This window comes from Glycine soja, chromosome 1 (genome assembly GCF_004193775.1).
Source record: "Glycine soja cultivar W05 chromosome 1, ASM419377v2, whole genome shotgun sequence".
Classification (NCBI taxonomy): Eukaryota; Viridiplantae; Streptophyta; class Magnoliopsida; order Fabales; family Fabaceae; genus Glycine; species Glycine soja.
The window spans coordinates 39981100-40009037 of NC_041002.1; the positions used below are offsets into that span (position 1 = coordinate 39981100).

The 27938-nt window shown below is 31.6% G+C and overlaps 2 protein-coding genes across 7 annotated transcripts; one reads left to right on the top strand and one right to left on the bottom strand.

The window, feature by feature from the left end:
* Window positions 1–410: 410 nt before the first annotated feature.
* Window positions 411–3631, top strand: LOC114415817 (high mobility group B protein 1-like). 5 transcript variants are annotated; one of them, XM_028380707.1, is made up of 8 exons: window positions 411–481; window positions 1574–1656; window positions 1874–1996; window positions 2074–2131; window positions 2223–2267; window positions 2516–2596; window positions 2684–2758; window positions 3312–3631. In XM_028380707.1, exons 2-8 carry the CDS (start codon window positions 1589–1591, stop codon window positions 3369–3371), a joined length of 510 nt encoding a protein of 169 aa, XP_028236508.1. In that variant the 5' UTR covers window positions 411–481; window positions 1574–1588; the 3' UTR covers window positions 3372–3631. The 5 variants fall into 5 exon arrangements, with proteins under 5 accessions (XP_028236508.1, XP_028236497.1, XP_028236481.1 ...); XM_028380696.1 differs by having other exon boundaries at window positions 437–573; XM_028380680.1 differs by lacking the exon at window positions 411–481 and adding an exon at window positions 493–625.
* Window positions 3632–5801: 2170 nt separating this feature from the next.
* On the bottom strand, window positions 5802–11145 carry LOC114415849 (probable pyridoxal 5'-phosphate synthase subunit PDX2). Of its 2 annotated transcripts, none has more exons than XM_028380711.1 (7): window positions 10912–11145; window positions 10660–10787; window positions 9078–9165; window positions 8867–8940; window positions 7958–8149; window positions 6331–6443; window positions 5802–6246 (listed from the first exon to the last, which is right to left on the bottom strand). In XM_028380711.1, the coding sequence occupies exons 1-7, from the start codon at window positions 10964–10966 to the stop codon at window positions 6120–6122; spliced, it is 777 nt and encodes a 258-aa protein (XP_028236512.1). In that variant the 5' UTR covers window positions 10967–11145; the 3' UTR covers window positions 5802–6119. The 2 variants fall into 2 exon arrangements, with proteins under 2 accessions (XP_028236512.1, XP_028236519.1); XM_028380718.1 differs by having other exon boundaries at window positions 6331–6428; window positions 10912–11121.
* Between the last annotated feature and the right edge of the window lie 16793 nt (window positions 11146–27938).

The window sequence follows — 27938 nt, forward strand, 5'->3', positions numbered from 1 at the left end:
CATTTATTATATCCATATTAGATTTTAACTACTATCTGAGGTTTTTATATATATTTTTCTTTAATAAAACAAAAGTGAGAACAATTTAATATCATTTTAGATTAGATCATTTTAATTATATAATTACACTAATTAAATGTTAGAATCAAAATTTTATATAAGTAGAATAATTTTCCCCCGGGAATATTATCTAGTGTAACCCACCTACTCTCCCATCAAATATCGTGGTTATCTGGCCCTAATTTAACACCAACACCTTCGTGCTCTTTGATAACAAATTTTCGGTCGATATAAAATAATCACGTCGCAGCTTACAAAAAATCATTTAGCTGGTAATTATTGAAAAGCAATAACAGTCATTAAATATATTTAAAATAAGCATAATATCGTTGTCGAGTTGCAACTGGGTGTGGCCGGTGAAAGCCAATTATCGGGTTGAGTCGTGTGGAGGCAAGGTACCAAAGTCTCCAAAAGTCAACAGGTAGATCCGGTTGCTTTGATCCGTTTCGCTCTCTATTGGGTCGTACCCTCTTCTTTAGTTTCCAACAGCCTCTCTCTCTGCTTTTGCTAGTGGTACTGTCTCTTAGCTTTGATTCTCTGTTCTCTGTTTTGTTCTGTTTCGCGTGTAAGTTCCTCTGTTCCTCTTTTTTCCCTTTCTAAGGTATTCCTGTTCTTAAAAATATCCCCTTTTTATTTTATTTTCTTTAGGGGGTTGAATTTCTTTGCTTCAATTTCTATTTGGAAGATGAGAAAAATTCAAAGTTTGATTTTTGTTTTTTTACTTTTTTTTGTGGTTTATGATTATTGAGGAGTTAAAAATTAAAGGGTGATTTAGGAGGAGAAATTTGCATAGTTTTTGATGTTTTCATGCTTTTCAATTTTGTTCTCTCTCTCTCTCTATTAATTTGAATTTGTTTACGGTGGCCTCAAAGCATGTCAAGGGGAAGGATACATATGACTCGGGGAGTTTCTATGCGCTTCTTTTTGTATATTGTTATATCATAATTTTGATAATTTACACTGTATTTTGATTTCTGAATTTTGATGAAAAAATCAACTTAATGTGTGAATTATTCTGGTGCTACAAAATGTCAAAAATGTGAATTTCTACAAGGTGGTTTCCTTGGTAGATATGTAACATTTGGTCAAGCATCAGTTAACCTTAACACCATAAGATTTCTGAAACTTTAGTTTTTAACCGTGCTAAATGACATCATAAGATTCATGTAGCCGAGTTCACCTACTGGGATAAGGCCTTGTTGTTATTTGTGAGATCAGTAGTAGTTAACCCCATAGTTTGTGTGTATGTGTGTGAGAGAGAATTATGCTGTTGCTACAAAGTCTCAAACTTATCAATTTCTATAAGCTGGATTGCTAGGTAAATATGTAACATTTGGTCAGCATCAGTTAAACACCATATGGTGCATTTATTATACCCTAATTTTAGTGGGGATCCTGTTTTTTGTATTGAGCTAATTTTTCTGTTTAACTTCTTGAAGTTCTATCTGTCTTTTGTCCTCTTTTATTGGAATTTTCTAATTCCTTTGTTTTGATTGCTGTGGATTGTCTTCAGACAGGAACTTAAACAATGAAGACTGCAAAGGGCAAGGGAGCAGCGAGGCCCTCAAAAGAATCACTGAAGCCTGTTGATGACCGGTTAGTTCTTGTATCATTACACTTAAGTGAAATTAGTTGATGCATTTTGATTTTTTATATAACTTTGTATCTCCTTGTTCATCAGGGCGTTGGCTTTCCAGTGCATTTTTTTTATATTGAAACATTATATTAATATCTTATCATACATACTTGATGGTGCATCCAGCTGTTACAGGAAATAGTATAGTGATGGAACATATATCTCTATTGTTTTCAGAAAGGTTGGAAAGCGGAAGGCTTCTGGTAAGCCTGAGAAAAGCAGAGCACCAAAGAAGGAGAAGAAGGCCAAGAAAGACCCCAACAAGCCTAAAAGACCACCGAGTGCTTTCTTCGTGTTCCTGTTTGTATCTTCTTTGCTCTTTCCTTTATATCTCTCCCTTGGAAAAATGGTATGACTTATTTCGTTCTCTGTGATAGTGAGGAGTTCAGGAAGACCTTTAAGGCTGAGAATCCTCTCGTGAAGGCTGTATCAGTTGTAAGTTACATGTTAAATTGCTTCATCTTCAATGACGACATGCCCTTTTTGAATATGCATCTAAATTGTTTGCTGCACTCTTTCATTGAAGGTTGGAAAAGCTGGAGGAGAGAAATGGAAATCCCTGTCCAGTGCTGTAAGCTTTGCAATTGTGATAAATTATGGCACATTTTTGTTCTCTTTTAAATTAATTTACTATTTTTCATTGTGTTTTTAGATGTTTTCAGTATAAATTCATTTTAGGTAGATATAGTTTGTCATTTGTAAGCAAAGTTGCTTCAATTGAATTCAGTATATCTATATATATGTACCAAATGAACCCATTCTATTGAAGAAGGGATTAATTTTTTAATTAATTTTGACTCCTCTCTTTGAAATGTAAAGGAGAAAGCTCCATATGAAGCCAAGGCTGCAAAAAGGAAAGCTGAGTATGAAAAACTTATCAAAGCTTATGAGAAAAAGCAGGTCAGAAACCTGTGCCAGTTGTTCTGTTGTGTGTGGCACCTTTGATTGTCTTGTGTTTATATACTTTATTTTCTATGATGTTGCCAGGCAAGCTCTGCAGATGATGATGAATCAGACAAGTCCAAATCTGAAGTGAATGATGAAGATGATGCCAGTGGAGAGGTAGTCTTCTTTCCTCATTCTATGTTAATTAAGTTACTTAGAATATATTCTCTGTGCTTCCTTGAATATTGAGTAAATATTATGTATAATTGCTGCGTGTGGAGTTGCTTTAGTTTCAAGAGTTTAGTTCTAGAATAGAGGGTAAATATGAGATATAAAGTTCTTGTCAAGAAGTAAATGTAATGAATTTAATTATAATGGTAGTTATTAACCCTTTTGACTCATACCTTCGCATAGTGAGAAGCCTTTCGGCAATGGGGTACGTTAGTTTTAGTAGTTATTATTAACCCTTTCGACTCATCAAGAGAAGTTTGTAGAATAGAGATTTTCAAACATGGATTGTACCTTTTGATTTTTACACTAAGGCCTCTACAATGCTTTAGCTTCCCAATAAATTGAGATGTTGGGTTCCTTAGTTTAAAGAGGCATAAATGCGTGCTGCTTGTTTTTTAATTTTTAAGCAAAACTTGTATTGTTTTGATGATAAAAGCTTAAAGCTATTCCCTTCTGTTTTTTTCTTACTTTTTGAGCTCATTTTTCCCTTTTTGTACAGGAGGACCACCAAGAGGACGAGGATGATGAGGAGGAAGAGGACGATGAAGATGATGACTGAGATTGATGTCCAAAACCTTGGTTATGATATTTTGTTTATGAGGGAGGCTATTATATATTCTGACTGTGCATACTAGGCTACTTTTTATGTTTGTGCTGGTAGAAAAGAATGTCTTCTTTGTTGGTACGATATATTGCCAACTACTTGAGCTTCCCTCACTTAGCTATCGTACCTGAATCACTTTTTGTGCATTGTAGCCTTAAATGGGTTGCTTTAAGTAATATAATTTCTTTCTGATCAATGCATTGGCAAAATTATAATTTTTAGTATAAATGGAATTATCATTTTCTGATCAACCTTTCATTGCATACACAAGAAACTTATTATCGTCTTCATCTCATTGCGGTTGTCCAGCAGTACTAGGAGCAAATGTTTTCAGAATTGGAATGACTAGTCTATTTGTTGTCGCACTTCTATAGTTGATTGACTCATGGTCATTTATATTTGTTTTAGCATATCTTTTTTGGTGTACATTGGTGGGAATAAGTATCGAATCTAAGTCTTTGTGCATTTATTTCAACCCTCTCGCTATTAAGCCGACCCTAATGAGTTTATCAAATTGTTAATAATACATGAGTGAGTGGAATCATGAAACAAGTCTTTCAGAAAGTTGAGAAAAAAATATAACCATTGTTTTAAGCAAACATGACATTCCCTTTGTGCCTTGTAGCCAAATGACCTAGTGCAGCGCTTGCTTCTATCTCTGTTATTACAGAAGAGTTAAAACTTAAGAGAAAGGAGTGACAATTTTTCGGCAGTTGTTTCCTGCACCTCCAACGTTGCTTCTTGTACCTCTTTTAAGCTTCCGGAACGCTTAATCCGGATGTAATTTTACATTCTAGAACTGGTGTAGGAAGCAATTTTACATTCCAGAACAGGTATAGGAAGCAAATGAGAGGGGCTGGAAGTAATTTCCTAATTTTTCTTTATAAACTAAAAGACCTATAAAATTTATAAAAATATAAATAAGAACTAAGAAGTTATTCAAATGTGACTTGATATCTGGTTATGGGAAATTTAACATCAGGTTTTAAGATTAATTTTAAACATCTAAAAAATAGTTAGCTTTATTTGAAATATATATTACTGTGAAAATATAAAACTATAATATTTTTTAACAAAATTTTATTACTTTTAAATATTCAAAACTAGTCCTAGCATTTTGTTTGGATGGACGATATGATAAACAAAGAAGAAAAAAGAAATAAAAGAAAAATATGGTAAAAAAAGGGTGTATTATTTGGATATATAGAAATAAAAAGAATCATATGTATTTATTTGGATAAGTAAAAAAATGGGTGTATTATTTGGATGAGTAGAAAAAACATAAAAAAAGTAAAGCAATTATATGTATAAAATTTTTTACCCTGACAACAAATTTGTTGTATTTAATTGAGGGTAAAATAGTAATTAAATTTCTTCTATTACTCATTACTTTTTTATGGAAATTCTAGGCTATTATAGATAGAAGTTTTTGATGGTAGGAGCACATAATTTTTTTTTGGTATTCAAACAAATGAAGTATTTTATATATTGTTTACCTCAAACTCAAATCTTACCAATTAAAATATCAACTCTACTAAAACAATTATATATATATATATATATATATATATATATATATATATATATATATATATATATTCAAATTTTCCTCGTTTACTAAAACTCCTGTCCATTCGCTGCCGACCCTGCTAATGTCCAAACAATCCCTCATTTAGATGTTGATTGAATTGGTTGTCATAATTAATGAGGTTTTTGTGCTAGTGTTTTGATGGTTTTCATTAAATTATTTTGCAATTTTCGTAATGTTGAACATGACAGTACTTATCAAGAAAGGTAGAAACAAAATTTTCTAATAAACTACAGATGGTGCCATTAAATATATCAAAGGAGAAACTTTCATCGTCAGACGTTTCTTCTGATAAAATAGTAACACTTCGATGGTAGGCAAAAGAGGAAAAGTTTTTTTTTTTTTTTTTAAGATGCGTTTGCTGTTTGGGAATGAGATTATGAAAAAAAAGAAAAAATATTAAATTCAAAATAACTTATGATTTTATTTTAAAAATAAAATTTCCTAAATTAAAAATATTCAATACAAAAATTACTCTCACTTTCCTTCAAAGATTCAACTGCCAAACAGCCTTGTAACGGGAGATTTCAAGAGCCATCCAATTGCCAGGTCTTAGATCTGGATTTTCTGCATTCTCCATTATTCAATAATTCAAAACTGTTAAATAAAGGTCGAATGACTCATTTTATCTCAACTTGAAACACATTCCAAATCTCAATAATCTAACAATTATAAATGTGTTGAATGTACGAATGTGACAAAATGTGTCTCCACTGAATCCATTTTAACTTTATAAGGACCATAAACTAGTAAATACCCTAAAAACCACATTTTTTCCTAGTTTACGTTACATGGCCTGAAGAACAAGAAAATAAAAACTAGTTGATATTCAAATTTCATAACCTGAACAAATCAGAGTTTGGATTCTAGAGAAACTGACGGAATGACAAAGGTAGCTAATAGCTATTAGCTAATATTTGACAGATAGATGACTATACAATAGAAAACATCAAAATCTATAATGTAATACTGTTTGTCCGAAAAGAAAAAAGAATAATAAATATCTAGCTATATATTCTAAGATCCAACAATTATATGATATCATATTCAAGAAAATAAACATAGTAAAAAACCATCCACAATTGTTCAAGAAATGCTTGGTGAGTATTCTGATCCTATTGAAAGATAGGAAGGTCATTCCGGGGCTGTTGGTATTGACTTGTACTGACTTGTGCAGGAACAAGGCTACTTGAAGAGGCCTCTTCTCCAATTTCATTTGACATTTTTACGAAATAACTATGCCTGAAAAATTAAATGATTATAAGTTAATAACTCGATATCATATAAAATTGTAAAATTCAAATGCCAAAAGCAACTTGTATCTACCATCGAGTATCAGCTGTCAATTCAGGATGGAAAGCAGTCGCTAATATGTTCCCTTGTCTCACAGCAACTATAACTTTACTTTCTTCCTCAGCATTCTCCTGCCATATCCAAAACTAATATGAAATGAGGTAATTAATGGGGGGAAAAGACCAAGAAATTGTGGTAAAGTTGATTAATTTTCAGTGGCAATTGGAAGGCAGTGTTAGTGTCAAAACTACTTTTAGGAAAATTAGAGTTGTTGGGTTCTAGCAGGAAACATTTAGTAGAAGTAACTGCTGAGTGGTTTTGGAACCATTACATTACAAGATTGCTTCCTAAATCACCAGCAATAAACATAAAAGGCCTCTTAAGCAAATAAGTTAAACGGTAGTATGGTCATCGTCATGTAATTGTGGTTGGTCTAACTAAAAACGCATATACAGTAAAATTAAGGTGCATCTCCAAATCCATTGTTGTAAGATTAAGAAATAAAAAACTACATAGGGAAAAACAGAGATTGCTAATTCTTCATTAAGGGAATTGATAATCATCCGAGGAACATTTCCATGAAAGCAACACAACCACAGCAAATACTATCAGTAGTATGATACTACGTCTGGCGAAGACAGTTTCTTTTCTAGGACTTCTTTACACTTCAACCCTAAAATTCAAAACTATAGTCACCTTGTGCTGCTAGTATGAGCATGTGACTCAGCTACCAGTTTACGATAGCAATGGCATTAGTTTTTTTTTTTTTTTTTTTTTATGCTAAAAATATGGATTAACCTTAACATACAATGTTGAAAGCCGAAAGGCTATGGCCAATCAGCAATCCATGTTAATATTCGCAACTAAACCTAATAATACGGTATATCAGTAGTTCATACTTCATTGGGTATATGAAGATGAAGTCAAACATATTGGGTAACAAATTAAATATCCTATAAGGTAATATTATTATGTGCAGTTTTCACAAAAAAATAGGAAACCGTTCCAAAGAGAATAAGCATATAAACAAGAAAGAAATTTCCAAAGAGTGGAGAATCATTGAATAACAGAGTCCTTAGCTAATAAGAACTGAATATTGCTATACTTATCATTTATTTCCTATTCAGAAACTTAGATTTGCTCAAATGAAACTCTAGAATCCCACTGAACCAAATTAAACTTGGAAACAATTTAGCACAGAGCTTGAATATGTACCAGAGACCCCCCCCCCCCCCCCCCCCCTCCTCTCTGTTCCCCACAAGCTTTAAATTCAAATTCAATCCTCAGCTTCATAGACAGAATTTACACCTGATATTCCCCCTTCTAAGTTGGATCTTATCATACCAATAACATCAGTTACATCACCAAATGAAAGTCCAAATATAACACATTCTTGCATTTTGATGTTGTCCATTCTTGCATGTTTTCATAAACATTCATCATACATTAACCTTTTAAATTCTAATAGATCTGGAATACCACTAACAACCTAAAACTAGAATTGACAAATGATCACACTCTAAAATATGAGTCTGACAAATTTCCAATTTACTCAAAAAGGAGACAAGTTAGAAAATCACATACATAGCACTCTTTTGATCTTATATTCATAACAAGGCAAGCTGAAAGCTTTCTATAGACAGATATGCTATTAACTGACCATTTTGTCTTCAATAGAGGAATCGGAACTCAACAATCTGCTAGAAGGTACAAGATAATCAGCCAGCACTTGAACTTCTGGCCCTGCTTCAAGAATTGCAGGGGCACGAATAAAAATTCCACGAAATGTTTCAGGACCTCCTTCTTTGGAGACGAGCTCTGGCACTGAAAGCTCTGCCTCAAAGCTTTGAATCTAAATAAGTATGTATTTTAGTTAAATGTTATCCAAATTATCAAAGTGCACAAAAATATTTGTTCTTCAAACCAAGCATATTATTCCCTTCACTAATTTCATGTAGCTTTGTGTATCATATATTATATTTACATGCATAGAAATCCATAAATATTATCAGTTATAATGGAACGAATGCTAAATGTATTAAAACAAGAGAATTTTGTTTTGGCAAAATAAACATGCAAAAACCCTGAATATTTGCAATTATTTTAGATTTTGATGCTTAAAGATCATAGGTTTGCATCCGGAAGCAACCTCTTTGCATATAAAGTTGCATACAATGACCCTCAGCCACACCTTTGCATAGTGAGGAGCCTTCGGACACTAGGGTACATTAGTTAGTTTTGATGCTTAAAGATAATAAGAAACTTGACCCAAGAAGGAAGCAGGTAGAAGAGGAAAGGAAGAGAGTTTAAAAGCTTCTCTAGGAATTTGATTAGTATCCCTTATGGCCGAGTTAGTGACAATGACAGTAGAGCCCCCAATATTTCTCCATTGGCGCCATTTAAGAATGACCCTTCCCCTTTACGTCCACACACACAAAAAGAATTCTAAGCTGAAATTTTCATCTCCAACAATTAACTAGGCTTCGTTGTACATTTGGGTTGTCATGGTTGTCAACAGTTTGTTTAATAGATTATAGTATAGCTTAAAATGCATAGCACATGCATTTACCTGGCTGCCAAAGAAATTTCTATGCACTGTACAATCAAGTCCACCAACCAAATATTGTCCACCAGTCTTCTGTCCTGAAATGATGTTTGTCATTTAAAATTTTTAAACTATTATCTAATTTTTCAAGTGAGAAAAAAAATTAAGAATAAGATAGCTGATATTGTCTAAAATTCAACACAAGGGAAGAAAGGAGAAGAAAGAAACAACCCACCCATAGCTTTATTTGCCAAGAATATAAGCCCTGCACAGGTTCCCCAAACAGGCTTTCCCATTTGTACAAACTCTCGTAAAGCAGGAAACTGAAAATCATAACATCCAACATAAATCTCCAATACCAAAATCATCACTTGGTTCCACGAGCATAAGATTATTATGTTAAGAATGTGTAAAGTTCAAAGCATTACTCAAAATTCACTCATTCAAAGCCACAATCACACAGAATCCCAAAAAACCGGTTCCCTTTCCATCATTCTCCTCTCTCTCTCACCTATACTCATACCATAGTTACAAAATTCTCTCAATAAACCTATGTACCATACTGAATGCACCATACCACATATAAGATACTAGATTCTCTTTAAAGTAAATCTTGTAATAATAATGTAAAGAGTCACGAACCACCTACCTACACAAACTGCATACAAGTACTTGGTAAATATGACTCATACCAACTATAGAAAACAAAATTTAAATAAAAAAAGTGCCAAAACAACACACCATGAGGAATCCTAAAGCCAAAGAGACTCAAGAGACCTCAGCAAGCTCTAATATGTGTGACCTAGGCATAATAGAGGTACGTATCACGCCTATTTATGTCATGTGTCCTCTAATGGCTCTGATAACCGTTTCCTGCCATTTATCAGGGATGGTACATATCGCGCTGCTTCCATGTGTGTACGTACTACGTAGTGCTTATTGCACTCAACTCATGTCTTAGAAAGCTCTAACCTAGTATTGGGGCTAAGTCCTTCAAATTGTGGGTTTTGTCAGCCCAATTAAACGGTCCATGGCATAAAGTTTTTTATTGTCTTGGCCATCCTTAGCAAGGTTTTAAATATCGGCCGCCTTGTGGTTTTGTTGCATTTGTTGATATCGCAACAAATCACGGATAAATCCGGCCAATGCAGTCCCAATTGCGGTCGCGAACAGTTAAAATACCTTGATGTTGCGGCCCAAATCACAGCCGCGGATCATTTTTTGAAACCTTGATCCTTAGGGACTCGAATTTTACTTTGTATAACTCAATCAGTCTGGCTGTACAGTCCACATCCCCCTCAAGCACTAAGTCTGAAATACATGGGCACTTGTTATATATGGCCGGATAGTCCAGTTTCTATCTTATTCTTCTTACTTAACTTAAAAACACAACCAAACAAACTCTAATCCACATACTCAAGCTAAAATAAACCTTTTAACATTCCTCTGAAAAAAGCTAAATATTCTCAGCTTACGCAACCACGTTAGTAGTTACAACAGAGACATAAAAAGTTGCCAATACAATATTTCATTAAAAATGAGAACACATATATGAATAGACATCAAAACTCAATGGATATAGCTCAGTTGATAACACATGCTGAGTTTGTGGGAAAGGAATGAGTTCGATTCTCATAGAATACATCCTTGGAAAGGGTTGAGGAACTTTTAAATGTGATTAAGCTCTAGACGGAGGATTAGTTGATAGCCGGCCGAAAGGGCCGAAGCTTGTGGAGATATCTCGGAGTCCCAGCCCTAATTACGGTGTTACCAAACAAAGACATAAAAATAAAAACAAAAGAGGTAAAGAAAGCGACCAAGTTGTGATACTCGGCGAGCTTAGCCATAGTGGTGCTTTCTCCACCAGGGATTATGAGGGAACTAATTGTGTTAAGCTGCTCCGGCTTTCGAATCTCCACACCTTTCACTCCTAACCTTCTAAGTGCTGCCACAAAAAAAAAAAAAAAAAACAAAACAAAACAAAAGGGTTGTTGAAAAAGTGAATGGAGGGTGAGAAGCAAAAACTTAAAATGAGAAAAATAAGAGTAAGAAGGGAAAGATGAACGTGCCAGCTATGTGTTCGTTGAAAGATCCTTGCAGCGCGAGGACGCCAACGACGGCCATGTTGGGGGGGGGGGAGTGGAGAAGCAGAGATAGTGTGTTTGTGTTTTGGTTTTGAGGTTGTTGAAAAAGGTTTTGATGTTTTGTTTGTGTGTAACGGAATAATGTGTTGGGTTTTGGTCCTCTCGTTTGGGGGTGTCGCGGGTTAGTGTTTTGTGTTTAGTTCCCTCCCAACTTCACCGGTTCAGCTTGGTTGGCCCAAACTTAGGTTTAGTTTAGGATCGCGAAATTAGGCATGCTTGGTTGACTTGGTACCTATTTATGTATGCTTTGTTTAGAGGAGAGAAATAAAAAATGACAGTGTGGAAATTCTAAAATTTTGAATTGATGATAAGATTTGCATATAAGATAAAAGAAAAGAAAGTAATGAATTTAGAGTGGATATGTTTTCTTAGTTTCTTAAAAAAATTGTTTGTTTTTGTTTTCATTTAATTTAAGATTATTGAAAATAATGCTTATTATTAATTAGGAATGACATAATGTGTATCTAGATATGTTAAGTAATATGTGATTTTAAAATGATTTCGGATGATACATGTTTTAAATAGGGGTGAATAAGTGGGCCGGTCCGTCTCCTATAAGGCCCGCCCGCATAAGTCTGCATTGGCAGCGGACTGGACCAGTCCGCCCCGCTTCTTACATGAACCGAATAAATTGGTCCGTTCCCGCCTCGCGGACCCCACGGGTCAAACGGGCCAGTCCGTGAGCATAGTTTTAAAAGAATTTTAATTTTAATAAAAATACAATACAATCAAATTAAGTTCAATACAAATGTAAATAAAATATCAATAATTAATCAATTACATCAATAAAATAAATAATGTCTTAACAAAAGAAAATCCAAGTAATAAATCTAAAATATGAAATTTAAACATCTCCAACAACAAATGATTCCATATTTGAAGTAGTTTGACCCTTCCCCGTCTTCACATTTAATAGTACACAAAAATAGGATAAAAATAAATTCTAGAGAGAGAAGAGATGCACTTTGTGTGTGGCACGGTGGTGGGCCCGAGACTGTGTCGCTATGATGTGTCGATGATGTGTCGCGTGACTGCGTGAGTATGAGTCGCATTTTGTTTTAATGTGAGCTATTTTTTATAATAAAAATATATTGAAATATCTTTAAAAATATTTATTTAATAATTATTTTTAACTTAAATGATAAGAATTGATATTTTTATTATTTATGGCTTACAGATATGAAAAAGATAGATTAAAAGAAAAAAGATCAAGAAAATATCAAAAAGGAAGATTTCTAACATGTTATCACTTATCTTCTTTTATCTTAATCTTCTATTTCTGTTATCTTTTATTTTTCTTATCTTATCATTTTTTATCTTTACCATCTTTTAATTTAAATCTTTTATTTTTATTTTTAAATCTTTATCTTATCTAATATATTTATTTATCTGTTATTTTAAAAGAAAAGTTTAAAGTGAAAAAGAGAAAATCAAACCTAATATAATTGGGTTAGGATCACACAAATCAAACTTAACGCGGGATGCGGGCAACCCACAAACCCGACAAACAAAAAAATATGATATAACCATGGAACGTATAAAAAAATTGGCCCGTAATCGGCACGGACTGCGGGTCCCGCAAGCCAGTCCATGGACCTGGGCCCGTTTACCCACCTCTAGTTTTAAATGTGTGTTATGTCATAGTAATATAAATATGTGATTTTAAAATGATTTTCGAAGATTTACATTTGCATGTTATGTTATAGTGAATTATCAGACGATCATTCTCTCAAAACAAATTGTCGAGCGATGATAAGAATTATTTTAAAAATAAATTTATAAGGAATACAATTTAAAAAATAGAAAATGGAAGATAATATTAGCTAAAAATAATTTCAATTTTTATTGATAAGAAATGGAAATTGGCATTAATCTAAAATGACTTATATTATTTTTCCATTTCGATTTTTTTTCTACTAGTGAATTCCACACTAAAACTAGTTGAGTGGGTGGATGCAACAGGGCAGATTTAGTGTTGTGAGTTGCTTGAGTGGATGCATGTTTTGTGAGGTGTGAATGTGGACTCTAGGTGTCTCCCTTGTTCTGGTGTGACCCTAAGGTGTATAACACGACCTAAAGACTACACCAAGAACCCATATAAAGTGCGTAAGGTGTAATACTTGATCTAGATGCCTAAGTACAATGTTGAATTGAGTTGTTGCCTATGATTTGTTTTGCTTTTACTGACTGGAATGATCTATTTGGAATTTGTTAAATCCCATTGACGAACTTGAAGCACTACGTGTCTATGTTGAAATATTACCGGTTTTATGTCCATAAGATATTTTTGTAATATCCGGCAAGTTAATTAGTGTGACATGTTTTGTTACAAAAGTAATTAGGAAACCAAAATTAAAAATATAACCGTGGTATTATTTCACATATAATTAATACACAAATAATTTTTATAATAATACTAAAAAAATAAATATAATAACAAAAGAGAATTTAGAAAGAATATGGGTTGAAGCATGTTATGCGCTATCCGTAGGAAAAAAATTTCTTCACTGCACTCGTAGAATAAATAAATTAATATACATGTGTTCCTCTCTCAAGATACGACAAACAACTCATTAATCCAATCGAGTACAACAAAAGGATCTCAAATCAAAGAACACAAACTCTAAAACATATAGTTGTAGTAATATAATATAGTTTTATAAAAAAGGAGAAATAGGCAAATGCTATTTTGTTTTAGGGGTGTCTATGCGTTTTTTCTTTATTTTTTCATAACAAAAAAACTATATATAGGGAAAAAAATAACCATCAAATGTGCGGCCCAACTATCATAACTAACAAACTATTAACAAACATAACAACAAATCTTAAAGGCTTTCAACAGACAAGAAGACTCCAGACTTAGTTAAACAAAATTATTTCTAAAAGATAGGAATAAATAGATGGGAAATAGTTCTTATCTTAAAAAAAACTATAGGAAAATATTTTTCAACCATCTCCCACTAATTTTAAATATAAAGTAATAAAATAATATAATAAAAACATTTTTAATGGAGCATAATACATTGCGTTTTTAGTACAAGGAACCTTTCAGATTTGAGTCTTATACCTAGTGCATATAAACTTGCACATGAGAAAAATGCACTGACTTGATTGTCTTGAACTATATCTCCTATAACCAGAACACAACACAATACAATATAGGTGTTCATTTGAGTTCTAATCACTGGTTGCACGTTACACATCAATTATCATTGGGTTCATTAAGAGGTATTTAAAAATGATTTATTCATTAAATTAGATATGTATACCTCAACCTTAACATTGTCATAATTGATGGACTTTAGTCTCGTTCCCCTTGACGACTTAAATATGTATTTACATGACAATACTTTTGTTAGTAAAGGATCCACAAGATTTTATCAAATTTACCACATATTGAACCACCCACAATGAGTAGGACTAAGTGCAATAGAAACCATGAATGTGATTTTCCCGTTCAATAGATATGACAATACCGAGAATCTTCTTTAAACCAAATAAAATTTCCAACCAATAATATAGAAATCTCAATATGATGACATATTTTATCATGTTTCGAACCTGTGAAGCCATTAATCCAAACATTCATTAATACATAAGCAATAATTTAAGGAACTTTGTGCATACATGCATAGCATGACCTATGCACATTGCAACATAAAACAACCAATACAACAATGCTATTAACATGGATAAATAATTTAAAGAAAGCATAGCTAGGAGCATAAGCTTATACTCATTGATAAGTACATAAGAACTATAATATATTCAAAAAGCATAATAAAATTTAGGATAAATAGTCACTTTTGTCCCTCAATGTGTAATTCGTTGACAAATGCGTCCCTGAAAGATGAAAATACAAAATTTAGTCTCTGAAAGTGTAAAAAGTGCGACAAATATATCTGACCGTTAACTTCTGTCCATCATCGTTAAGGAAAAAGACTTATAATTCCATTTTAGCTTTATATAATTTAAATTTTGTGAGACTTTTTTTTTTATAAAAAAAATAGTTGATTAAATTTATTTTTTAAAATAAATAAATAAATAAATTTGGTCCCGCAGCCGGTTGTGTTTTTCTACTCAAAACTCTCGACATATTATTTTCAATTTAAATTTAAGGGTACTTAAGGTTGAATTGAGATATTGAATAGTTTTAAAGATTAAAAGCGACAAGTTTAGTCGGAATTTGATAAAATTATAAGATATAAGATAATGTTTTTTTTAACAACAAAGATTAAGATTTGACAAGGAAATCAAAATAATAAAGATATATATATTAAAAGGTAATTTAAAAATATATTACATAAGTACTAAATAAATGGGAGCAGTAAATTACAAACAGATAATAATAATCAGAATAATAATAATGAAAATTAGTCACAATTTATTATTAATGTCCGGATATATTTGTTGCACTTTTTATACTTTCGAGAACTAAATTTTGCATTTTCATCTTTCAACATTTGTCAACAGAGTGGGAAGACGAAAAGTCAAAAAAATATTTGTAGAAGCAATGCCTTCCAAGATTATTTTGATGATTCCAAAGATTCAAGAATCAAGTTTCAAGAATCAAGAATCAAGAATAATCAAGATCAAGATTCAAGACTCAAGATTCAAGAATCAAGAGAAGACTCAATCAAGATAAGTACTAAATTTTTTTTTCAAAACATTAAGTAGCACAAGAAGTTTTCAAAAAATCATTACCAAAGAGTTTTACTCTTTGATAATCGATTACCAAAAGGTAGTAATCGATTACCAGTAGCCAGCATTGTTTTCAAAATTGATTTACAAAGCTGTAGTCGATTACCATGAGCATGTAATCGATTACCAATGTTTTAAAACGTTAGATTTCAAATTTCAAGAGTCACAACTAGTGATAAAACATTTTTTAATCATTTTAAACTTGTATAATCGATTACCAGTTTTTCTAAACGTTTTGATTTTCAAATTTAAACATGAAAAGTCACATCTGTTGATGTATAATCGATTACCAGTGACTGATTTCCAAAAATAAATTTCCAAAAGTCACAATTCTTAAAGTGACTTGTTTCTGAAGAATTTTTCAAAAGTCACAACTTTCTAAATGACTAGTTTTCAAAAGAGTCACAATTTTAAAAGGTGACTAGTTTTAAAGAAATTGCCAAGAGTCACAAACTTTAACTTGAGTCATCAAGAGATTATAAATATGTGACCATGACATGAATTTAATATCAATCTAACAATCTTTCAACAAGTTTTATAAGAAGTTTTTTACAGAACTTTCTGATTCATTTCTATTCATCTTTCTAAAAGTTTTTGTTCAATCCTTTCTTTTTCAAGAAAAGTTCTTTGATAAAAAACTTGTGCTATTCTTCTTCATTCACTTCTCCCTTTGCCAAAAGAATAGAAGGACTAATCGCCTGAATTCTTTTGCGTCTCCCTTCTCTCTTTTTCAATATAAATCTTGTGTTTGTCTTCTTCTTTCCTACACTCTTTAATTTTCGCTGTGTACTTTTAATTCTTGCTTTTACTTTTGGTTAAGTTTCTGTTTCTGTTCCTTACTTTCTTAACTTAGTAGTAAAAGCCTAATTAAATCTAGTCACATTAAAAAGGATAAGTTTTTTTAATTAGTCAAGGAAAATTAATAATTAATTCAACCCCCCATTCTTAATTATTCTGAGACCACTTGATCCAACAAGTGGTATCAGAGCAGGTATCTTGTAGAAAGTTTCACAACTTCAAGATTCACGGCCTCCTCAAATTCTTTGTTTCCTGAAGGAAACTCCATCCGTAGGCCACCTATCTTTAATGGTGAGGGTTACCACTATTGAAAAACCCGAATGCAAATCTTTATTGAAGCCATAGATTTAAACATTTGGGAAGCAATAGAAATAAGACCTTACATACCCACCATAGTAGATGCAAGCACTAGCACCACAACACAAAAACCTAGAGATGAATGGACTGAAGAGGATAGAAGAAGAATCCAATATAATCTTAAAGCCAAAAATATTATCACTTCTGCCCTAGGAATAAATGAATATTTTAGAGTGTCAAACTGTTCAAATGCAAAGGAGATGTGGGATACTCTCCAACTTACACATGAAGGCACCACTGATTTGAAAAGATCTAGAGTCAATACCCTTACACATGAATATGAATTATTTAGGATGAACCCTAATGAGAACATCCAAAGTGTGCAGAAAAGATTCACACACATAGTTAATCATCTTGCCTCCTTAAGAAAAATTTTCCCTAATGAAGATTTAATTAATAAAGTTTTAAGATATTTAAGTAGGGAATGACAGCCCAAGGTAACTGCCATTTCTGAAAGTAAAGATCTTTCCTCTATGTCTCTTGCCACTTTTTTTGGCAAATTGCAGGAACATGAAATGGAACTCCAACGTCTCAACCAAAATGAGGAAATCGACAAAAGGAAAAGAAGCATAGCACTCAAAGCCTCCTCCTCAATGCAAGAAGGAGAAGAAGAAGAAGAATCTGATGATGAAGAGCACTTCTCACTCTTTGTAAAGAAGTTTCATAAATTCGTCAAAAATAGAAGAATGGAGAGAAGCCATTGTCATAGTTTATAGTGCACTCCGCCATAAGAATGAGAATCGGAAAAAATTCACAAAAATAATAACTTTGGTATTCTTTAGTCAACAAACAACTTCGTTGTTACCCATTAAACTCCATTTATGGGATCGCCAATCACACAAAGATGGGTGTCTGTTATTGTGACTAATTGATGGACTTTAGTCTCGTTCCCCTCGATGACTTAAATATGTATTTACATGATAATACTTTTGTTACTAACGGATCCACAAGATTTTATCAAATTTACCACATATTGAACCACCCACAATGAGTAGGCCTAAGTGCAATAGAAACCATGAATGTGATTTTCCCGTTCAATAGATATAATAATATCGAGAATATCCTTTAAACCAAATAAAGCTTCTAACCAATAATATAGAAATCTCAATATGATGACATATTTTATCATGCTTAGAACCTGTGAAGCCATTAATCCAAACATTCATTAATACATAAGCAATAATTTAAGGAACTTTGTGCATACATGCATAGCATGACCTATGCACACTGCAACATAAACCAACCAATACAACAATGATATTAACATGGATAAATAATTTAAAGAAAGCATAGCTAGGAGCATAAGCTTATACTCATTGATAAGTACATAAGAACTATAATATATTCAAAAAGCATAATAAAATTTAGGGTAAATAGCCACTTTTGTCCCTCAATGTGTAATTCATTGACAAATGCGTCCCTAAAAGATGAAAATACAAAATTTAGTCCCTGAAAGTATAAAAAGTGTGCCAAATATATTCGGCTGTTAACTTCTGTTCGTCACCGTTAATAAAATAGCCTACGTGGCACGGAGGGACAAATTTGTCATTGAAATGATTGTTAACGTGGAATGCCAGCATAAGGACATATTTATCATAGTATTCTTTTAACTTTTCGTCTTCCCACTCCGCTGACAAATGCATCCCTAAAAGATAAAAATGCAAAATTTAGTCCCCGAAAGTATAAAAAGTGCGACAAATATATCCGTATGTTAATAATGAATTGTATAGGAGAGAAGCTAGGGGAAAAGGGATTAAAAAAACAATAAAATACAACTTAAGATTTAAACTCTTATACTTTGATCATCTATCTATTTATCCTTATATCAAATTGTTAATTACTTTTTTAATTAATCAATATAACTACTTATTTTCCAAAATAAAATAAATTTCTTTAGTTTTATGATATAACAAAAATTGAGTTACCATTTAAAAAATGCAAGCCTTTTATTTCTTGAAATTTTTTGTTTCTTCAATTAATTATTAATCTTTATTACGTATTCTGCCACAATATGTCAAATGGAATGCAAGGTCCCTGCAACCCCTAAATCAGCGAGAGATACAACTCTACGTCCCAAAGGCAAAGAATAAACCTCTGTATTAGTTTTTTTTTGTTTTATTTTGAAGTTAACCTCTATATTAGTTTGAGCATTATTGTATTTTTTATTTAAATTTATTTGGGTTCTTTATTTATTAGTAACTATTTTCATTTAATTCATATTATGTATAATAAGTGTTGTCATGAGTGGTAGCACATAAGGTTTATCCAAGGAATTATTTCATATTTGAGTTATATATATACATTTTATTGATTAAGGAAAAAAGCTTATAATTTCACTTTAGCTTTATCTATTTTAAATTTTGTGAGAATTTTTTGTATAAAAAAATAGTTGATTAAATTCTTTTTTTAAAATAAATAAATTAATAAATTTGGTCCGCGGCCGGTTGTGTTTTGTCCACTCAAAACTATCGACATATTATTTTCAATCTAAATATAAGGGTACTTAAGATAGAATTGAGATATGAAATAATTTTAAAGATTAAAAGTGACAAGTTTAGTCGAAATTTGATAAAATTATAAGATATAAGATGAAGTTTTTTTAACAGTAAAGATTAAGGTTTAGCAAGGAAATCAAAATAAAAAAAAATATATATTTAAAGGTAATTTAAAAAATATATTGCATAAGTACTAAACAAATAGAAACAGTAAATTACAAACACATAATAATAATAATAATAATAATAATAATAATAATAATAATAATAATAATAATAATAATAATAATAATAATTAGTCACAATCTATTATTAACATCCGGATATATTTGTCGCACTTTTTATACTTCCGGGACCAAATTTTGCATTTTCATCTTTCAGAGACGCATTTGTCAACGGAGTGGGAAGATGAAAAGTCAAAAATTAAAATATTATGACAAATATGCCCCTATGTTGACAATTCACGTTGGCAATCATTTCAGTGACAAATTTGTCCCTCTGTGCCACCTAGACTATTTTATTAACGGTGATGAACCAGAAGTTAACTGTCAGATATATTTTTCGCACTTTTTATTCTTTCAGGAACTAAATTTTGTATTTTCATCATTCAGGGACGCATTTGCCAGTGAATTACACATTGAGGGACAAAAATGACTATTTACCCTTAAATTTGTACATCAATAAAGTCATCACCTTCTATTCTATACTCAATTTAACTTTATGAATATAGCATAATTTAAGAATTGGTGAACACATCAAACTGTAAGTTCCCATGATTGAAATATTATAATTCAAGTTTCAGAAATAAAGTGTATCATTTAACATATCATTAAATTAAAAAAATTCCAAATCGATTGAAAAAACATAAAAAAAATTAAACGTTATTCATGTTATTAGGTCACCATGAAAAAACTGCAACATTTTTTATATAAAAAAATAAGACTGCTTATATGTGAGTTCCATTGCTTGAAAACTCAAATTCAAAAGATAAGTTTTTCTCTCTAAGATTGTTAGAAAAATGATTAGGAAACCAACATTACAAACATAATAGTGGAATTATTTCACATATAATCAATACACAAATAATTTTTATAACAATACTTAATACAAAAAATAAATATAATAACAAATGATAATTTTGAAAGAGTCTGGGTTGAAGTGAACTATGCGCTATCTTTAAAGGAAATAAATGTCTCCACTGCACCGTCAATCTAATCGAGTGTAACAAAGGATCCCGAACCAAAGAACACCATGCTCCAAACCATATAATTGTAGTAGTATAATATAATTTTATAAAAAGAAGAAATAGGCAAATGGTATTTTACTGTAGGTGTGTGCCTTTGCATTTTTTCTTAATTTTTTGTAAGAGAAAGCTATATATAAGCAAAAAGGAAAAAAATCACCAAATGTGCTGCCCATGTATCACAACTAACAAATTATTAACAAACATAACAAATCCTAAAGGCCTCCAACGGATAAAAAGACTAAAGACTTAGTCAAACACAATTTCTAAAAGATAGAAATAAATAGATAGAAAATAGTTTTTATGTTAAAAAAAACTGATTGAGAAAAAGAAAATATATTTTTAAAATTTTAAATTATAGAAAAATCCAACATGTTTGATATGAGAATTGTTAATGGGTAATAGTGTTAATGTGTATGAATTTGTCCATAAAAACACACGTGAGAATTGAATTTCAAATCCTATATGAATATGGATGGATTAATTACTACAATAGATTGTATGGAAATTGTGATTGGAAGATGACTATGGGTGTGTATGATGTTGTTGATATAAATGTTGTAGTGTTTTTCCTATATGCTATCCTAATAGAAACCTCTTTATGAGAATTGAGATAATTGGTTTCATCTTAATTGTCTGAATAGAAAACCACATGCATATTACCCCAGTTGGTAAGGGAGATGGTGTTCATAATTTGATTTCCTTTTAAGAATCGGAAAGTATAAATGCAATTTAAGTACATAGTGCAATTGGCATGTTTGAGAAAGTTTAAATGAAACTCCAGACATTTCCAGAAAATCATTATGCAAATTGTTGGGGGTAAGGGCTTTTTGTGAAAATCCATCTCTTCTCCCATCTTGGCAAATAAAAAGGGGAAACGCTTAATAATTCACCATGCATCATGGCACCTTAGGACTTATTGTCCACCTCCAGGACTTGGTGCCCATTCCCAAGACAAGTTGTCACCTCCAGGCTTAGTGCCACTGTAAGGCTTGGTGCCAACTCTAAAGCTTAAAGCTAACTACAAAATAAAGGTGGATTGTTATATCCCTTGAAGAAACAAGCTTAACTCTTGTGGATAGGTTGTTATATCCATTGAGATTCAAATCAACTTATGCAGATAGATTGTTATATCCCTAGAGAATCAAATCACCTCAGGTGGATAGCTTGGTATATCCCCTGAACAAACAAGCTTAAGTTTTGTGGATAGGTTGTTATATCCCTTGAGAACCAAATTAACTAATATGGATATTCAAATCAACTCATGTGAAGTTATATCCCTTGAGAATGAAATCACCTCAGGTGGATAGGTTGTTATATCCCTTGAATAAATAAGCTTAACTCTTGAGGATAGGTTGTTATATCCCTTTAGAACCAAATTAACTAATGTGGATAGCTTGTTATATCCATAGAGATGCAAATCAACTCATGCAGATAGATAGATTGCTTTATCCTTGTAAAATTAAATTAGCTCATACGGGTAGGTTGTTATATCTTCGGGGAAAACTTTTCTTAACTCTTGTGGATAGGTTGTCATAGTCCTTGAGAAATAAGTAAGCTCCATATGAATAAACCATTATGGACTTTGTTAAGCGTGCACACACAACCATGTATGTTGATATACCTTGGAAGGAGTATAGACTGACAAAATAAAAGAGGTTGAGATTGCCTACATAGTTATTGATTAATCTTTGCTTGATGTGGGTGTGTGGTATAATAATCTGTCAAAGTGAGTCGTGAAATTCTAAAGTACATGTATGTATAGATCACATGCAAGTCTCTTTTCTCTGGTAGTATTAAATGTACATATGGATTAGTTGTTATAGGTTCTTTACACGTTTGTGTTGTGAAGTGTTTCAAATTTTTGTTTCTGTATGTATGCAAGTGCATCTTATTGTGAATTAATGTGAGGGTAAATGTCTGGATAAATGTATAAATATAAATGGTTGTGATTTGGCATAGATGTACAACTACAAGTAGATGTTCTTTATGTGTTTGAATGCGTGTTTATCTTTCCTACCTATTTCACACATCACTATAAGCCTCACTCCTTTTTTTCTAATGTTTTTATGGTTCTTCTCTAAGATGAACAACAGGGGGAGTTCCGGAGTTGATAAGTGCAAGAGTGGAGCAGGTGGATGTTAAGAATAGAAGCATTTGGATCTCTCTTCAAGAGTCATTCATGTTTGTGTTTTGATGATTTGTGTTTATGTGTATTTATTACTAATGTGAGGGCGCATTGTCAGAGGAGGCTCGATGAGCCGTGTAATATTTTGAATGACTTAAACTTTATTTATGTTTTAAAAAAAAATCCTAACTTTTCCCTAGTCTTTATGAAAGTGTTTAAAGTCTTTGAAGAAAAACTTTCAAAGGTTTAATTCTAGCTTCGACATGGTTAGTCCTTACACGGATAAAAAAAATGAATTCATGTTATTGTTTTATATTATTGATATTTTTCAGTACAATTTATTGAATATATATATATATATATATATATATATATATATATATTATGGCTCGTATCTAGACCCGTTTGTTCTGTGTACTCTGCACCTGCCAAATCATCTAGGCTATGGGCAACACCTAGTCATCCACCATTTTTCTTTCATCACAAAAATCATTTGTAGAATTAAAAATGAAAGAGAAAAAGAATGGAGGACCATACTTGTTTGGTGCCTAATAAGGAATTTGATTTGTTTATTTGTTTTTTATAACATCAATAGTAGATTTTTTTGTTACAAGTAAATATCTTATATGTTATTGGATCATCCAACTAATCTTAAGGTCGATATAATAATACTCTTAGTACAATAATATTTAAGCACTTGTGCCTATCACTGTATGAGTGGTTGTGGACTATCCAAACAACCCTGTACACCAAGCATGGACGAAATGGTCAAGCATCTAATTTAGCCAACCAAGAACCACACTTTAGAGTCTCTAAGATGCAAACATCACTACTAGAAAAATGCATTTTAGCGATTGAAATTAGCGACCAAAAATAATCGGTTGTTGTTAGCGACCAAAACAACGACTGGGTTATTATTGTCGCTAATTGCGACAACATTTGCAATTGAACTTATAGTTGGTAGCTGACTTTCGTCAGCAACCGTATTCGGGACCGAAGTGAATCGTCACTAAAAACCTCGATCGCTACTTCGGTCACGATGCATACATAAATTCAAAAGCACTTTAGCGATAGAGTAAGGTCGCTATTGGATAAAATTATTTTGAGGCTAGCGACCGAATTTGTGACCGAGTTTATTTTCTAGAAAAAATAAGAAGCTAAATTTTTAATTTATTATAAATCATAATCAATATGTAATATTCTTAAATACTTTTATACTTGAAAATTATTGAAATTAATATATTAGTAATATTTTTAAATTAACAAATCAATATTTTCATTATTTTGTAAATCATAATAATTATATAATATTTTTAATTTTACTTTGATGGTTTATAATAAAATTAAAATACCAATATTTACATTATTTGATTAAGATTAACAAATCATGGTTAACATTAGTCTTTTAATTTGTGTTTTATACAAAATAATTTTTTATTTTATAAAATTATTTAAAAATTATAATAAATATATACCCTTTATATTATGAAAATATGTCATCATCAAATTTTGTGAAATTAAGAATTTTAAAAAGCTAGAAAGTTGACCATCATTTTCTTAAAAAATAAGAACGTTAAAAAGTTTGAGGAAGGACTATAATCATAGTCCTTGAAGGACAAAACACACTCATTTTACGGTACACCAAACTATTCATTTGAATGTTTGGTACAAAATATAATATTAATATATGTTTTATATGAAAATAGTTTAAAATTCAAAGTTTATTTTTTTAATTTATTATATTTTTATAGTCTTATATATTATCATTTAAAATATAATATAAAATAAAGCTTATATAAGTATACATATTATAATTTATGTGAAAAATAAGATTTAATCTTATATATTATATTTTAAAGATAATATATACGAGTATAAAAATATAATAAATTAAAAAAGAATAAACTTTGAATTTTGAACTATTTTTGAATAAGACTAATATTAATACTATATTTTGCACCAAATATTCAAATGACCACATGGTTGTAATGATAAAGGAATGTGTCATTCACTCTAAGGACCATGGTTATAGTCCTTTCAAGCATTTTTTTTAAACTTCTTATTCTTTAAGAAAATATTGGTCAACTTTCTAGTGTAGTTGTCACAACGTGCCCTTCGCGGGCGAGCGAAGGCGAGGCTCACGGGTGCACTTTCCAAAGGAGGAAAGATGCGCGGAGTCGCCACCAACGTTTATTTGTGGAAAACGTCGGGAAAACCGAAGGAAACCGGTCAAAATGAAAATTCTAAGTTCGGGAGTTGTATTTACGTTTGAGGAAGGTATTAGCACCTCTCACGTTTGTCTCAAAGGACAACAGCCTATTTTTTAGAATTGTGAAATTGTGTTATCTTAACTTTATTTCTTTTTATTTTTTGAGGTCGACAAAAGCGGGGCTTTTGCTCCTACGTATCCTCCTTTGGAGAGGAAATCAGATCTACGTAGTTCTTTCTTAAGCGTGAATCAAGCGATTTTTTTTTACTTGAAAGGTGATCATTTTAAGGCGTTGGACCTTAAAAATGATCCATTTTACTTGGTAAGAAAGTGAAACGATAAACTTTCAAAACCCTATTTTTTTGTGGACGAGCTTGACTAGGCGAGTTGATTTTAGCCTTAGTTTCACTTTAGTTATTAGTCAATTCAATTAAGAATGAGAAATCCCAAAGAGAAAACGTCCGATTGATTTTTTCGCTTCATTTTACTAAAAGATATTTTTTATTATTATATTATTATTTTACCTTTTTTTTATTTTCAACGTGGTTACGGCACGACCAAACGGTCGGAATTCATTTTAACCGAAATTAACGGATGATACAATTCAAATGATCGGTGGAAATTTATTTTATTTTTAGATTAGGCGTGAAATGACTTAAATAAATGTCTGAAGCACGTCAAAAGGGGGTATAGAAAGCGAATGAAAATGAGAATAAAAATACATGAAACAAAATGTGGACCACCACGGGTACATAGAATGAATTGAAAAGCTCGGTCTGAGGTACTTACCCGTTGAAGACTGAAGAAAACGAAGAACGAATGATGAATGTCGAAGAACGGTTGAAAATCTTCGCGTAATTACTCACGGAAACGTTATGGAAGCGTCTCGGCTTGGATTTTCTTTACGAAAACAATTTTCCTCAGCAAATTTAAGAGAATACGAAGTGCCAAGAAGGATGAACCCCTTCTCCCTTCACTCCTCCCCCTATTTATAGCAAAATAGGGGAGGAGCTTGCCACCCAGCTCGCCCAGGCGAGCAAGGTTGGTTCCTCCATAAGCAATAGCCTTCTGGAGGAAGAATCTGGAAGGCCCAAGTGGGCCTGATTGCTATTTGTACCCCCCTTTTTTACTAAATGCACCCCATTTGCCTTTTTTTGGTAATTCTTTTTCCCTAACGTTACGAAACTTTACGAATTTCGTAACGATACTTATTTTCCTTCCGCAAAGTTACGAATCCTTACGGATTATATATTTACTCTTTTTTAGTTTTCGAAGAAGTTACGAAAACTCACGGATTGCGAAAAACACCTCCTTTCGATTTCCGTCACATTACGGAATTTTTACGGATCGCGTAAGCCTGCTTCCTTTTGATTTTCGGCACGCCTCGGGACTTCACATATTGTGAAACAAAGGGTGCCAAGTGTCTTGAAGCGGCCAATCAAAGGTTGTATATCATCAAATAATAATCTCCGGACGAAATTAGGGTATGACAGTAGTAAAAAAATAGGGAAATTTAACATATTCATTAGCCAAAGCTCAATAATGATTTATTAAGGTTTAATGTGGGCAATTGCTTCATGCACCCAAAATTTTTCTTGTGCACCCAACAAATCTTTTTAAATTCCAAAAGTACCCTTGCTAATAAACATACAGATTACGAATCCGTAAGCTTACTCTAATTAATTATTAGATCAAAATTAATTGTCAGCAAATTATATATATAAACAAATTAATTGTCACAAAATTTATTATATAAATTTACATGTGCATTAAATATACATTAGAAATTTTAGTGTTATATATAATGACATTAATTATTTTATAACATAATTGTCTTATTATCTCAGTTGGTTAAAGCGTTGTGCTAATAACTATGAAAGTCATATGTTTGAATCCTGCATGAGCCATTAATTTGTAAAATATTTTTTTAATTTATTTAAAAGAAACTGTAATTCGTACATATAGATTGACAATCCGAACATATAGATTGGCAATTTATGAATCTGTAAACTTACTCTTACATATTATTAATGTGTAAGCTTACTCTTACGGATTGTGAATCCTTATATTTATTAGTAGAGGTACTTTTGGAATTTATAATAATATGCTGGGTGTACAAGAAAAATGTTAGGTGCATGAATCAATTACCTTCAATGTGTAACTTATGCATTCACCATTTTTCTATATGACTTTAGTGTGACATATCCAGTCATGATTGATTGAAACTCAATAAGACTCAATCAAGGCCTAATATCACTTTAGTGTAATTGAAACCTAATAAGACCCTGTATATGACTTTAGTGTAACATATTCATATGCACTAATGATGGCCCAATCAAGGCTCAGTATCACTTTAGTGTAACATATGCACTAATGATTGATTGAAACCTAATCAAAGCCAAATATGTGACATTAGGGTAACATATGTACTAATGATTGATTGAAACTCAATAAGGTCCAATCAAGGCCTAATATATGACTTTAGGGCAAAAAAATACAATAACCAAAGCTTAACAATTAATTAAAAGTTACTAGTGTGTGTTCGTGTTTGATGCACAACTTAACCACTTATTTTTATTTTTTTTGAGATACCACTCTCACTTGATTATGTAAAAGAGTCAAGCTCAATTTTTTAATTATGTTGTATAAAAATAATTATTAAATATTATATTCATAAAGTTATAAAAAAATTAAGAAAAATTAATAAATATAATTGAGTTATAATTAAGTTAGGAAAATTAAATAATAATAATAATATTATAATTTTAGGTTAGGGGACTGAAATAGCCTAAGGTTTTGTGGGCCCAACTTTTTTTGGGCTTAAAAGCTACTTATTAGTTAAAATAAGAAAAAATAGAACTTTTAAAAAATAAGTAAAAGTTGTTTATTAGTTTTCATTTGTATACTTTAAAAAACCCCTTTTAAATCAAAAGTTAGACAAAATAATTGAGCGTACAATCTATAAATATTAAAAGGTGGATAACGGAAAGTTACTCCCCATCATTGATTTTTTTTTTTTTA